This window comes from Pituophis catenifer, unplaced genomic scaffold (genome assembly GCF_029215685.1).
Source record: "Pituophis catenifer annectens isolate HBS135680 unplaced genomic scaffold, rPitCat1.0.hap2 SCAF_1, whole genome shotgun sequence".
Taxonomy (NCBI): domain Eukaryota; kingdom Metazoa; phylum Chordata; class Lepidosauria; order Squamata; family Colubridae; genus Pituophis; species Pituophis catenifer.
Genome location: NW_027256881.1, coordinates 34,847,095 through 34,862,649, shown reverse-complemented (window position 1 = coordinate 34,862,649; position 15,555 = coordinate 34,847,095). Strand labels below are relative to the sequence as shown.

General features: G+C 34.2%; 1 protein-coding gene across 19 annotated transcripts in view; it reads right to left on the bottom strand.

The window, feature by feature from the left end:
• NRXN1 (neurexin 1) overlaps positions 1-15,555 on the bottom strand; it is a 952,284-nt gene that overhangs the window by 524,474 nt on the left and 412,255 nt on the right. For 11 of the 19 annotated variants that reach the window (XM_070932260.1, XM_070932263.1, XM_070932252.1 and 8 more), the window contains 2 exons: positions 14,271-14,474; positions 11,871-11,897 (listed from right to left, as the gene is read on the bottom strand). In XM_070932260.1, coding sequence (XP_070788361.1) covers positions 11,871-11,897; positions 14,271-14,474 — 231 coding nt within the window. The remainder of the gene's footprint in view (positions 1-11,870; positions 11,898-14,270; positions 14,475-15,555) is intronic. The other 8 variants (XM_070932257.1, XM_070932267.1, XM_070932251.1 and 5 more) reach the window with 1 other exon arrangement.

The following is a 15,555-nucleotide window of genomic DNA, read 5'->3' as shown; positions in this document are numbered from 1 at the left end:
CTTGCAAGCTCCATTTTTGGCTGCAACGGCCTTCTGCAACCCTCTGCTTGCGAAAAACTGCTTGCACACAGCCCTCCTGAGCTCCATTGTTCCTGGCAGAGGCACTGCGGGCCAGCTTCACGGTTTCCAGAGCGACCCTGCAGGCCAGATCTAACCACCCCATGGGCCAGATCTGGCCCTCAGGCCTTGAGTTTGACACCCCTACTCTAGTACTATTTCTTGATCCCAGGCCTACAAAGATACCACAAATCCAGGCATAGCCACATCACTGTACAGCAATGGTAGAATTTACTGATCTAAATAAATATTAAAGTACACAGCAGTCCTCCTTTGTGTATGTTTTCAATAATTTCTATTTAAACATTTTTGGTGTTTCTAAACCAATACTGAAACTATACATCTGAGTTGCTAGAAGCTTTCACCTTTTAATTTGAATAGTTGTGTAAATATAAGATTCTTGCCTTTCCTGCATCCAACATGAATAATACATTTGTATTTTCTAAGAAATTGTTCAACTTTCATCTTTAGAACTGACAGCTCAGCTATCCTACTAAAATTCACTCAACATAGAATATTTACTTCCAAGATACCATTGGAGTCTGCAAGGATACATAAAACATCAAATGTATTTCTATTTTTGGTTGTGTCCACTTACATATTTTAAAAATTTAAGTATAGTATTACTGGAGATGCATGACAAAAAATCTTGGTTCATTTAGTCTTTAATAACAATTTTATTAAAAATTATAATTGCAAAAAAAAATTTAAAAAAAAATCCAACCCTCTAACCAGCAGTGAAATGCACTTACCTTCGCTACTGGTTTGGGAGTGTGAGCACTTGTGTGTGCCTCTTCTGCGCATGCACAGAGCCTTCTGCGCATGCACAGAGGGTCAAAAACAGGACATAATGATGTCCTGGTGGGTGGGCGGAGCCTCCCACTTCCAGCACTACCGGTTCGCGCAAGCCAGATAGATCCAGCCAGATTTCACCGCTGCCTTTTACACAATGAAAAAAGAAAAGAAAAGAATAAAAAGGAAAATAGAAGGTCCAGGGGGAAAAAATAGAAATAAAAATAGAAAAATAATAGTGTAGTAAAGAAAAAAAAAAAAGAAACATATAAAGAAATTACTCCCCCTAATTTCAAGTATAAACAATTTTAGTAACTTATCACTTCCTACAATAAATGATCTCTTTTTCCTATATCCTATCTCTTATTTATAAACAAATCCTTACACTCTCATTTCAGTCTGGAGCAGCAAAAGTCCATTATGGGGTTACCAGAAATAATAACCCATCTATTTTATCCTTGATCAAATAAACCAAGTTTTTAGTTTTTTTACTTTTAACAGTCTTTAGATAGATCTTTACATTTTACATTTACATTTACATTTACATTTTTACATTTTATTAGATTTCTATACCGCCCTACTCCCGAAGGACTCAGGGCGGTGCACAGCCAAACAATAAAAACACATACAATACAAAATTTAAAAAATAGAATAAAATCAAATTAAATAATTTTGGCCCCGACAAATTTAAAACCCCAAACTTTTAAAACCAATTTAAAATTGAATATATAAAATACTAAAAGATATTTAAAATTTTAAAAATCTTTTATAAAAGAGGGGGAAAATTAGGCCAGGCCGGCCTGGTGAAATAGTAAGGTCTTTAAGGCACGGCGGAAGGTGCGCAGATCCGGGATCCTCCGTATCTCTGGGGGGAGCTCATTCCAGATAGTAGGTGCCCCCACAGAGAAGGCTCTCCCCCTGGGGGCCGCCAGTCTTGTCTTTAGTCTTGTCAATGTCCTAAAACTTTCTTTCTTTTCATTTTTTCTTTGTCCCTTCTCACAAAATTCTTCAAAGCTTTAACAAACCTGTTTTGTATATCCAATATAGGGAAATTATCCAGTCACTCTCTTGATCAGTTATTTATCATTTTAATTATTAAGAACCAGAAAATTTCTTTTGTATGTCCAATGTAGTATCTTTCTTCATATCATTCTTGGATCCTGTCATTTTTAAATCCCCTTTCAGAACATTCTGTCTTGTTCAGAAAAACTTGATTCTCTTCCATAGCATCTTGTAAACACAATCTGTCTATAAAGGCAGACACTCTTTAAATTAACTTCTAGGTCCATTGAAAGATGGACCTAAATTTTATCAATGCCCAATGTTGTTTACTTCATTCTGTATTAGTAACTCAAATTTAAGAACTCCTCTCCTTAAATTGTAATATTTAGTTCCTTATGATTTTGCCTTGTTTCCAAGCTTATCATTTTTTTCAAAGAATTCAAAACAAAAACATTTTCCAAGGGAAGGATTTATATAATTAATTCCAAAATCTAATTTCAAATCCATATGGACCCTTAGTCCATTTGTAATTTTTCAAAATCAAAGCTCTAATCACCCTTTTGCTGTGTATCAAAAAAAAAAAAAGTCTTAAAACTTGTATGTAAAACTTTTGCTTAGGTTTGAAGGAAACTCACCTGGTGTTTTCAGACTTATTGAACCAAATATTCCTTACATCTGAAACACAGTTAACAATTAATTTCTGAAAATGATTTCAAATGGAAGAATGGAAACCCAAGTGTCCTTAAAGGTGCTGGCCATGGTTTGAACAAGATGGTTATATCCTTATCTGCCAGAACTTTAAACCCACCAGTTTAAACTGCTGTCTTGTGGTCTCCTTGCAAAGAGCAACTGACTGGAGCCCTTGTAGGTATTCTCCTTGTCTGGAGCGGAATTACAAAAAGTGTTTCTCTCAAGAATTATTCCAGAGTCTTTGTTTTAATGTTGAAAACACAGAAATACCAGTCCTGGTTAGTTCTTCTCCCTAGTGAACTGCAGAGAGATGGGGCATATACAGAAATCCAAATTTATCAGTCTACTTAAAAAATGCTTATCTTCTTGGTTTTAACTATCTAAAAATCATCTAAGGATGATTTCTATGGTCTCAAAACCACAGATCTTTAACGAATCACTCCTGAAAGATGGATGGCTGTATGAATATCTAAATTAATAAATAAATGCTTTTTAAAAAACATATAAACCCATTTGAATGTTAAATTTAGCAGGAGATACTCTAATAAAACTATCCTTGCTCCCTGAAGATAATTAATTGAGTTCACAGAAGAGGGATTTTTGTTGTTCCAAGGCCATGGTATTTCTTCATTGGGAGATGTGTTTGATCCTTGGACTGTCTTCCTTCAGTAAAGAAATAAGATATGCAGATCCAAACAATATGGCCTTTTGTAATTGACAGATGGAAATGTAATCATTGTGCAACTTGTCTAAGTGTTGTTCAAGATTTTTGGTATGGCACCCATGTGCCAATAACCACTGAGACCACCGTGGCTGGTTTATGCCATAACTTTTCAACTTTGATTTTCATCATCATTATTATTTGTTAACAGTCAAAATGCCTTTTTATTGTGGCTTTAGCCAATGCTACTTTTGAATTATCTTTGCTTCCAATGTGACATATTATTTCTATTTTGATATATATATTTGTAGATGGTCGAGTGCTATTGGATTTCTATTCCACATTTTCCATCAGCAAGAGAAAAGAACTATACATAATAACAGAGGGATGGATTTGTTGGATCTTCTGTTTTGAAACTTATCTCACACTAGCAGAGGCCAAAGGTTGAATGTGCTATTTACATCACCCCAGCATCCTGATCTGTTTTTAACCATATGCTATTATATGGTTTTTCAGATAAAATAATAAGATCAAAACACAGTTTAAGATTATACCAAAGGCCTAGAGAACCCTATTTTCACCAGCCAAATACCTAATCTGATTTGCCACATTCTGAGATCTTTTATTTATCCATAGATAAGTTGTGTAAAAGGAGGCATTATCCAGATGCCTTTTATTTTGTCCTTTTTATTCAATAAATCCTATCAAGGCAACACATGGATAATATATTAGTCAATTTAATCTCAAGTAAAATGTTGCAGTATCCACAGAAAAATAAATGGCAATCTCTTATGCATTACTGAAAGCTTGAGATATCAAGGAGACAAATGGACTTTATTAAATTTCTGCCTCTTTTAGAGATGCAAGCTGAGAAAAGTGTTGTATCTGTACATCAATGTTTGATCTTCCTTCCCTAACATTTGCTGATAAGATAATATGGAAGAAACTCCTTGGGTGGCTGATGAATGTGGAAACTGTTGCTGATAATAATACTGTTGGAATGAGTAGAACATCAAAGACATTCAGACAATTTCTGCACTAAAAAGGAAGATGGAAAAAACAGAAAGGATTTTGGAAAACAGAGGAGATGGAATAAATAGCATAGATATAAAGGAGAAGGAGAAAGGCTTCAAACCTCCAAATAAGTTTCCTAGTTTGAAAGAAGTCATGGTTATATTTTGTTTATTTGGGAAAACATTTAAGAATTCATACTTAAAAATAAGTTTATAGACTATATCTGATAGGATTAAAAATGAACAGCATATTGATCTTTTTCCAGAATTGGAAAAAGAATGAGCACATTGTAAGCCGCCCTGAGTCTCCGGAAAAGGGCGGCATATAAATCAAATTTTAAAAAAAATTGTCTCTCCCTATGAACTCTCCTATAGGAATCTACACTCTGGTTGTCAATCCATCTGGATGTCACACTTCAGTGTTTATCTGTTGGGTCCCCAAAGTAAGGAATTTCCAAATATAACGAATTCACAAGTATGACTCTTGTAGACTCTGACTTTGATCAAAAGGCATTTTGTCAACATAGACTAAATAAGATTAATTTCATTAATAGATTCCTGGAACTTCTATTTATCCCCATTTATTTCTGACTGTAAGGAACTGGATGAAATATGCTTGCATCCTGCTTCACGTGCAAATTAGTTAAAGTGAGCTCTATAGGTCTACTTGTTGCTGATATTACACTTGCTGTTAATCTTGCCCCAAAATGCTTTCCTTAAACAAGGAAACCTAACAATGAACAGAAGTTAATACACAGAAATGGAAAAATGTCTATTTTTCATTGTCTAAAAATATTATTCTTTTTCAGCTCAAAGTTTGTACCACACCATTTTCTATCATTTTAAAAATAAATGAAAATTCATAAAAACATTTATGCGGTTTTCTTGAATGAAAAACTGTATGAAGTTTTGTATCAATTTTCACCTAGATATGTATATTTTGCAATTAGACCCACAATATCTTCTATACCCTAAATTTGGGAGGGGAGATGCCACTTGCCCACGCAAATTCTATGTGTAATTTCTAAGCTATGTATTTTTGTACAACTTGACATTGCAGAACTATCTCATATAATTGAGAGATCTGCAAAATGCAATGGAATAATTGTGTTGTAGTTGGCTTATTTTGTCAAAAAGCTTTAACTAGATAAGTTTGTTTGAAATTGGAAAGAAACAAAAGGTCTTCCTACCTCAGTCCTTAATCACATCCTGACTGAATAGTTGCAGAGAGTTAATGTCAAGGTATGGAACAGCAGATCTCGGATCTTAAATTGATGGAAAAGATTAATTTCCTGTTTGGATTGTCAGATGAAATTGGACCTTTGTCTTCTGCACTGGACAAAGTGATTATGATTTTTACCAGCTATTCTGAAACTTTCAATGAGACCAGAGGCTGAATATTTATTTGCAGATTTTCACACACACACACACACACACACACACACACACACACACACACACACACACACACATATATATATATATATATATATATATATATATATATATATATATTTCAATTTTTGAGAGGTGGGGGGGTGAGAAATGATTACGTTCCAATATTTGATGTTTAGTTTGTAAAAGCATAAGTCACCATTCAAAAGCTGAAATGTTAATATATATTTAAAGTAACCCATATGCTTCTCCTTATACTTTAATGGAATTTAGAAAAAATAGTAAAACTGCCTATCAAGAATTTTAAAAGAGTAATTAAGCAATCCTTGCTGCTATTGGTAACTGCTTTGTCACTCTTAATGAGTACTCCAGGCAGGCTTTCAATCTGCCTGGGAATAAAAAACAAAGAAAACGGAGTCAAAGAGCTATTTTCATATTTTCAAGTTCCTCCATTGCAGTTAACATTCAGCAACCCAATAAATAAAGCATGGAGCAAACTAAAAGTACTGAAATCATTCTTGTACATAGCTCCATGCAGACAGAAATGAAAATAATCAATTATTTCAAATTATAATGTATACTATTATTTATCATGTTTAGTTTCCCTACCTCTTATGTGAAGCTGGGCAATTACCCTCCCAAAATAGTTTGCCTACCTTTCACTTTATTTTCTTTACTTTTGTAAAAATAAAAAGAAAAGAAAAGAAAAAAAGTAATGGATATTAAGAAACAGCAGTTGACGATGAAGCTGTCAATCTGTCTAATTCAACAGTTAATTGATTTCTGAATTTCCACATGCTGCAGTAACAAGCATGCTTTTTTAAGGACTGAAATCATGAAGCTCATTCAGTGGACAATCTTATTCCAGTTATCCATTCCACACTTAACCTTTATATGATTTGTCACAGTAAAATGGGAGGGTTCTATACTTCCAGTCATAAAGGATAGGAAGATAAAGGTAAAAAAACAATGATGCAAAAAATTAGAGGGAATATCTTAGTTATAATCTGATAATATTATTTCTAAGTTAAAAGCAAACACAGTGCTCATGATGAAATTGGGAAATGATTTAAGCTGATGACATCATTAAAATGATGACATTTCAGCAATGGGTTTTGAAGATTGAGACAACTTTATTCTCACATGCTGTAGATATGATCATGTTCTAATCTAAGCAACCAGTGAAAGACCAGAATTTGACTTTTCAAAACTAGATATTTATCACTTTATAATAACACCAAAGTAGAAAAGCTGTCCTGTCATACAGAAAAGATTCTCAGTTTCATAGCAACAATATATATCAAAGTGTCATATCAAGAGCTTTTTCTGCACCATTAAAACACTCAAAAATAGGAGTACACATTTATATTACATTTGTGGCATGAATGCGTGGCATGTGTGGCATATCACAATTTCATCTGCTACAATATAAATGGAAGAAATGCCAAGTTACATGGTGAAAAAGAAAAGCCGTCTCCCACATTATTTGACAATCTTATATAATTCTTCAAAGAATATCCACAACCAGTTAGATATTATAATCCTTCTGATTGCAAAATTTACTCGCTTATTTTTCATTCGTCTTTATGACAGCCCACTCCAGGTGGCTATCATTCTATCTCCTACCCATTCTTTTTTTTTAAAAAAATAAGTATTATTCTTTTCCTTAAATTCACCAGTGATGTCAGTTCACCCAAAGAAGTAGTCTGCAGCTAGAAGGATCAACATTAGTAACATTTTTTTCAGTGTCCTTCATATATCCATACAAAATGGAGACATTCATTGTTGCAGTATTGATGCTCATTAAACAATGCTACAAATGTTAGTCATTATCAAGTCTGGTGGTAGATCTCTCTCTCTCTCTCTCTCTCTCTCTCTCTCTCTCTCTCTCCCTCCCTCCCTCCCTCCCTCCCTCCTTCCCTCTCCCCATCTCCTCCCCCTCCCCTTACCCCTCCCCCTCTCCCTCCCCCCACTCTCTCCCTCTTATTTGTATAATACCTGGTCATTGAAAAGGTTGATCTCTAATTCTGTAATTATATCTATCTTTCCCTATGTGATCCTTTCCCTAACATGGAAAAGTGTCCAGAAATTTCAAATGGTACAAAATATGGTACTTATACTACCCACCAGTGTAAGGTACAAGGATACAATGATACAATTACTTAAAGAAATGTGATAGTTGCCAACTGTTATTATCAGGTAACTCTTATTAACATCCTGGCATTAATCTTTAAAAGTCTGAATAACTTGGTTCAGGATATCTGAGGAACCACTTCTCTTTGGACAAATCAGCTCAGATCAGGCATTAAGATCACAGGAGAGAATCTTCTCAATATATCCTTCTATTATCACAGGCAACCTGTCTCATGCTGTAGAACATAGTGTCAGCTACCACCTCATGCTTGCTTGTGCATTGCTGATATGCTGTGACAGTCTGCCATGAACTATGGAGAAGGGAGATGAAGGGAAGAATGCTTGGGGAATTGAAAGTAGATGCTGTGCTTTCTTGAGACGCTGCTGCAAGGTCATCCAGCTGGAAGAAGGAGAGAGCAGCATACAAGAGCATGCTGACCATTAGGAAAAGCACTTGCAAGATTTTTTAATTGGTTATCTTAGGATAGGAAATGAGAGACAGTTAAGAAAGAGAAAGGAGGGGAAGCTGCAATGTAGGGATTTTGGTGTGTGAATCTCAGTTCTGGCTATGTACTATTGCAATATATTTGACCTCTAATAAAAATATACCTTTCTCAAAAAATGGAACAAAGGATTATTTTCAATTTAGAGGTTTAAATTTGTGGCAGGTCTGATACATAGTCTTCAGGGGCTGTGTTTCTTTGTCTCTATAAGAACAATTTAGATACCTGTACCAGATTTTTAATTTTCAATTGGTTTTCTATTGTTTTTAACTTGCATTTTTGAATAATGACTTTTTCTAGTTCACATATCATTGCTAAATGGTTTTTGTGATAAAATACAATTGAAATAAAGGATATACTGTAACTATATAATAATATAATATATAATAATATAATAATGAATAAATAAAAAAGTCAGAGTATAGAATTAAAACTCCCCCATTACTTTGAATGTTGATATTAAATTTTCTACAGGTATACCTAAACCATAAAAAGATTATCAAATAACCACTGTAGATTTTACAGTTCTATATGTATTACACCCACACCAATACATATATATTTAACATAAATTTACATTTGACAGCAAATAGTTATCCAAAAGGATGAATATGATGTTTTACAGTTTATCATTTTCAATGCTTGCTAAGATGCAAGCATTTGAAAAATACCATAAAGTATTGAATGAAAATATCACATCAGAAACTGAAAGGTTTTATTTTAAATTTAAGATATGGAATTTTGTAATTGAAATTAGTTATTATGGAAAGTTGGACATGCATTTTGCACACTTGTAAATTTTTATTTCAGATTAAATTTATAAAATGTTAGAAATCAGAAAATTGCAAAAGAGATATTGGACCATTACATGCAATCAACAGTATTATTTGTTTATGTTCAGTTTCAGGATTTAGATTACCTTCTTTCAAAATTTTCCTCAGATGATGTATTAACTGGAACAGTCTTACATTTTCTTTGTGAGTCAGCTGTTCTATCTTCAGCAAAACAGATGTGATGCCCAGTTTGACCATGGATTATACACCTGACCATGGAAGTATTTCACACTCTTTCCCTTAACACATCATTCATGTGAAATGGTCTGTCTGCATGAAGACTTTGTATTCTAATTGTGTACCAATCAGACCATTACTAATGGCTGAAATGTATACTTTAATGGTAACCTAGGTGATGCACACTAGAAAACATTGTATGGGTGGGGATCCTCGACTTATGGCCACAATTCTGCTTAAAATTACAGTCATAAATTGTTATGGTCATTAAGCAAGAAATGCTGACTTTCCCTGTTGTGGATGTTATGTGCAATATGGGGTGCCTCAGGATGGGGGAGGCTCCGGGTTGCTGAACAAATGGTTCTAAATCAATAGCAATAGCAATAGCACTTAGACTTATATAGCACTTCACAGTACTTTTACAGCCCTCCCTAAGCGGTTTACAGAGTCAGCATATTGCCCCCAACAATCTGGGTCCTCATTTTACCAATCTTGGAAGGATGGAAGGCTGAGTCAACCTTGAGCCTGGTGAGATTCAAACTGCCAAATTGCAGTCAGCCGGCAGTCAGCAGAGCTAACCTGCAGTACTGTACTCTAACCACTGTGCCACCATGGCTCAAAATCAAGGACTATCTTCACAGTCATATAAACTTCAACAACAACAACAAAAACGATACACACTTTTGTTTTCCATAGATAACTTCTGAACAATTTTTTCCTTCCATGGGAAGGAAGAATATAACAGCTCACAAGGAATACAATAATACATTCCATCAGATTGGCCAGGAATTAGTTATTTACTGTGTCCATGGCAAACTATACTTTCTTTTATTCTTAAGATTAACATTATGTTCCTTTTTAAATGATGTATTTATTTATTTATTACATTTTTATCTCACTGCACTCTTATGATTCTCATTCTTATGATTTTCATACAACATATGAAATGATAAAAAAAAATCCACAGTACAATTTAATTACAAACAAAAAAGTTAATTAGAGTACATTTTTAAAATTAAGAACCACATATCTATAACAGTAAAAATAAAAAAGTTAATGATGGCATAAGTGAGAAGTATTGGAATGGTATCCAGAAAAGCTCAGTTTTTAATAAGCTTTTAAAAGCCATTAAGGAAGAGATTAGCCTGATCTCCACATGCATATACAGTTCTGAGATAAAAACAAAGAAATAACTACTTTGAAATTGTATTTTAATTTTAGTTCCAGAATTTTAAGTATCACTATTCATGTTTTCAAAATGTATTTTTCCTTAAAATATTACTAACACAGTGCAATTAGAATTATACTGATTGATATTAGCAATTATATCAGAAGTCAAATAACTTCTGTCAAAAAGTATTTGGAATGAAGACGTTTTTCTTGCTAGTATTCCAGTTAGTCATTTGTTTTTTGTTTGCTTGTGGAAGTATCATAAAAATTTATAATTCGCAGTTTACCCATTACAAGAAGGCAACTGGAGGAGAATTATGCAAGTATTTGATTTTCCTTTTGAATAAGAAAATTTAGATTTTGAATGTTCCAAAGCAAAAATCCAGAGTACCATTGGCAGTAATTCAATAAGCACTCCTTTTCCCTCTCCTTAAATCTACTAAGTGCCACTGAATTGTGTTACAATATGTTTGATGCAATTGTGTTACAATGTTTGATGGAAAACATAATCTAGTTAAGGTTAGAATCTTTCAATTTTATTATGAGTGGAATTGCTAAAATCACTTTTAAAATTCTTCCATTGAAATTGATATAATTAGGTTTAAGTTTGTCATGTCCTTGGTCATTTATTTGTATATTAATGTACACTGACTATGTAAAAGCTGCAACATTTAACATCCTTCCCCAAAAGGAAAAATAAAATCTATTGTACTTACTATAGTATGTTTGGGAGATCCACAGACTCAAAATAAAATCACAGTCCACAATCCTCTTTCAGAACATAGAATCTTAATCCAAATAATATCAGAAAGATTAAAAACTTATTATCAGTTTAACCAGTAAAAATGATGCAAGACATATAATAAAAACAATATACCGTAGGATCAAAAAGAAACCAATACATAAATATAACCTTTAATATTGTTAAAATATTCATTGAAGTTTTCATTTCATTCAAGCAATCAGAGAAAACTCTTAATTTGGGAAAATAATTGTTGAATGCTTATCTAGAAGTGATTGTGTAGCGGTTTTGCTTTTAAGTATGTTGCAATAGGAAGTCAAATAGCCGGTGAGAATTGAACTGCTGAACTGCTGGAAGCCGGCAGTCAGCAGAAATAGCCTGAAGTACTGCATTCTAACTATTGCGCCACACGGCCACCGCATCATGATATTAATAATAAAATCTTTTTGAAACTCCAAAAATCCCTGCCAACATTCTTGAAATTTTTCTAAAGCATTATTTGGGTGTGTGTGGAGGGATTATGACAGAGTTTATGTTATGGTTTCTTTTTGTATCCATGACTTTTTCCCCAAGGTACCTCCCCATCCCATGGAAGTCATTCTACTATGCAAAAATGATATGCGGCATGTTATAAAATCTAAAGATTTCAAATACTTCATAATGGAGGAATAATAAATTTAAAAATTTTGAATAGGCACTTACTGGAATTACAGTTAATCCTGATACAGTCTAGATGGGGAAGAATAGATGAGAAATGAAAATTTATCCTTCAAAGTATTAGCTGCAGACATCCAGTAAAATCACATTCCACCCTTCCGGGGACAGACACATGCAAACATGGCCACTATATATGTTTTGATTCTTTCCGTATTGCCAGAGTATGCAGTTATATGGTGATAAGACTTTAGAAGTAGAAGAAGTGATAATAGGGTAACAAAAAAAATGGCCAATTTCAAACAAAGCTACATGGTGACAAATCTAAGTGACAAAAATGGTTTGTGGCAATTGTTCCAGTCAGTGGATTTAAGCTGGCTGCAACATTGTCTCCCATATATGAAAGAACAAAGAGACCGCCATTATAATTTCAAAAAGTGCTCCGTCACAATGGGGAATAGTGCTTGCCAAGGCTAAAATCTCACATTCTGGGCCACTGGTATTGCCTCAAAGGAGGATATATTTTTCAAAATTTAAAAAGCCACACTTCAACTACTTTAGATTGCTTCTCAATTTCTGGAATATCTGTAGCTCCATTTAAACAATTCATAAATAGCTGGAAAGTGATTCCTTCATGTAGTCTTTATTTTTTTTCAAAGGGTAATTATTCTGAATCAAATCTATGATTGATGGCTTGCTTTTTGTCTGTTTTCCCATACCGAAGCCTCAATAGTGACTTTTGCGTCTCGGGATGAATAAGGCTTGTAAAAAGAAAACCGTTGCTCTTGTTTCATTGCTTCTGTATGTATACTCTGCTAGGTTTTCTATGGATGAATGATTTATGCTCAGATGATCATCATTTTAATTATTCCTCTTCAAGGTCTTTGAGGATTTATAGACATTTAAAGAAAAAAAAAGCTTAGATTTTGTTTCCATGTAGCTGAGTTTGTCATGTGTCGTCAACCGCATCAGAAAAGTGGTTACAAACAGCCAAGGAACATCCCCTATGTGACTCTGTCTACAGAAAGCTCTCTTCAAATAAACCCCATTTCATTGTTAGCTCCTGCCATTTTCTCAACTCAAAACTATTTAGCTGCCTGCAGTAACTTAAAAGTGCCACAAGAGGGCTCTAGGTAAAATTCCCCACTTAAAAATCTGAACACAATCAAAATTCAACTATTCAAAGTTCCTTAGAAATGGGATTTGAATATATCAACTGTCCTATTAGGTTTTTTTTTCCGAATTAAAAGAGAAATCACCTCAGGTTAGCTTTTCAATATGCCGCATAAATGATCTGGAAAATATTCTCAAAAAAGGAAGCTCTTCAAGAAAACCTATATAAGGTTTGTGAATGAAGAAAGGAATTTGTTTACAAAATTGTTTACAAAAAACAAAAACCCTAGACATGATCTTGGTTCTGCAGAAGAGTTTGTGTGGTTCGTGTTCACATGGCTGTTTGCCAAGGGCCGCAGACTTTGGGCATTGAAGGGTTGTCTTATTTGTGACACACAGAAAAACTAATATGAAGTTTGTGGGAGCATTTTTAAGGAACAACAGAAAGGGAGGAAAGATGGTTTTGATAACATAGAATGACAGACTGCTACAGAGAGAGAAGACCATAGCAAACAAACATGTCACTTGTAATCGTGGTTTAGGTTTGCACGATATCTTATTTCTATACTTGTGTGTACATTTTACATAAACTGCAATGTATTATAGACTGCTAGAAACAGTAAAACTGTAATCAGGATGGCTCTGACATATTTGTGAACATTTTGACAATAAACCTTGTTTTTGCAAGTAACCTACTTAGGTGTGATTTCTGACTGAAGGCCACACAGAAAAGCCAAGAATTTTATTATTATATTATTTTGGACCGCTCTCAGACTATCCTCATCCACAATACTAACAATAACATGTATTCCCACAGAGCATTACTTCTTCACTGATTGTATAAATGGTGAGAGATTGCCAAATGCAACACAAAGCCAGGAATACATCTTTTCAGGAACAGAAGTGGAGCTTGGTACTGAAAAAGCACTTGTACCTTGTGCTAAAGGAATACTGGATTTCTAGCAATAAGGACATATCTGTCAGGATAAATCATTTTTGGTATATATTTTCCCCCCAAAATGGAATACCTCATTAACACCACTGAAGTGCTGGTCTTCTCTTTTTAGAACAGGCTGCAGCTCAAAATTAATTGTAGTGGGTTGAAAAGAAATGCACAAAAATAAAAAATAAAAAACTATAAAACCCAAATAAATAAATAATGGAATAATATTACAAATACACACACACACACATACACACATATGTACAAATTTCATATATAAAAGACAGGTTATTTTCAGTGTCAAACAGGCTGTTGAATTGATGCTAGCAGGCAAAGATAAAAAAGGATGTTTGAAATGTAAATTTTAGGATGGGAGGGGGGGAGAATGTTACCTAGGTTGACTGTTAGCTTAACTCGTCCTGCATCCAGCTCTAAACGCAATGTGTCAGCAGATTCTCTGGAGGTCGTGGCCATCAGAATGCCATATGCTCTCTGAGACCTGAACCGTAAGGACACATCTTCTGCTTCTGTATGCATCACCATAGGGAGTTGAATTTTCATAAACATGCTTCCATCATAGCTTAGAACAGTTGCCTCTGAAAGTGGAAGCAGAAAAATGATAAGAAATTTACCATCCTAGATTTCTGCAAGGTGAAAAGCATGGGGGGGAAAATACCAAGAGTTGCATCCCAATATATTAAGCCAGGTTTACAAATCTTGCACTGCACCAAAGTGAACATACAAGTCATAATAAAACTCTGTTTCCAACTGCTTTCCTCAACACTGTAAACAGGAGATATGACAAGAACTGGGCAGTCTGTATTATAAAAATGGCAGGCTCTGATTAATCTGATGGATGGCTGTTTCTATTCATTAAACTCTACCCAGACTCTAAAGAAGAATTTAACACCAATAACTTCACAGAAAATAACAACAGCAGTAACATAACAATTATCAAATGAAAGATATGCTTACATTTTCCCTTCAAATGCCTGCTTAACAATATTACATTCTGTTGTTTATATATGGTTCCACAGCAATTCATACATTTATAAACAAAATAAAGTTTATCACCTAAGAATAGATTGCTGAATATTCTATCTGTTTCAAATGCTGCATTCATCTACTAGTCAATTACTTACCATTTCCTAATATAAACATCCCAATATCATTAAAAACAAATAAAAGAAGAGAGTTGAGGGGAGGGAGAACTCCAGGCCTGCACATTCAGTATGTATAACTTGGCCTTCTCTATTTATCTATTAGCCTCCCCCAAAACATACATTTAAAAATATTACTTGACTTACTAAACTCCAAAGACTGGTTAACAAGCATACATGCCATTCCCTCCCCTCAAATAATGGGAACAGGCTTCATTCAGTCGTAGGAACAGGCAATTTTTATTATGAACAACACCATTTTTCTTTCTTTAAAAAAATACTATGGACATCAATGGCAACAAGGTATATCCAGGGATATGGGGATGTCACAGAGTGACAAATATTTTCAAGCATTTAAAAGGCAGTGTTGATATTTTAATCACAAAGAATGCATTGTGTCTCCCAGGGGCTAATCATGTCCACTGTAATCATTAATGTAGGGAAAATGTTTAAAAACAAAAATAGACCTGGTACTGTAGCTGCTGAATTCAGCTACACATTCTCAGGGCACTGTGGT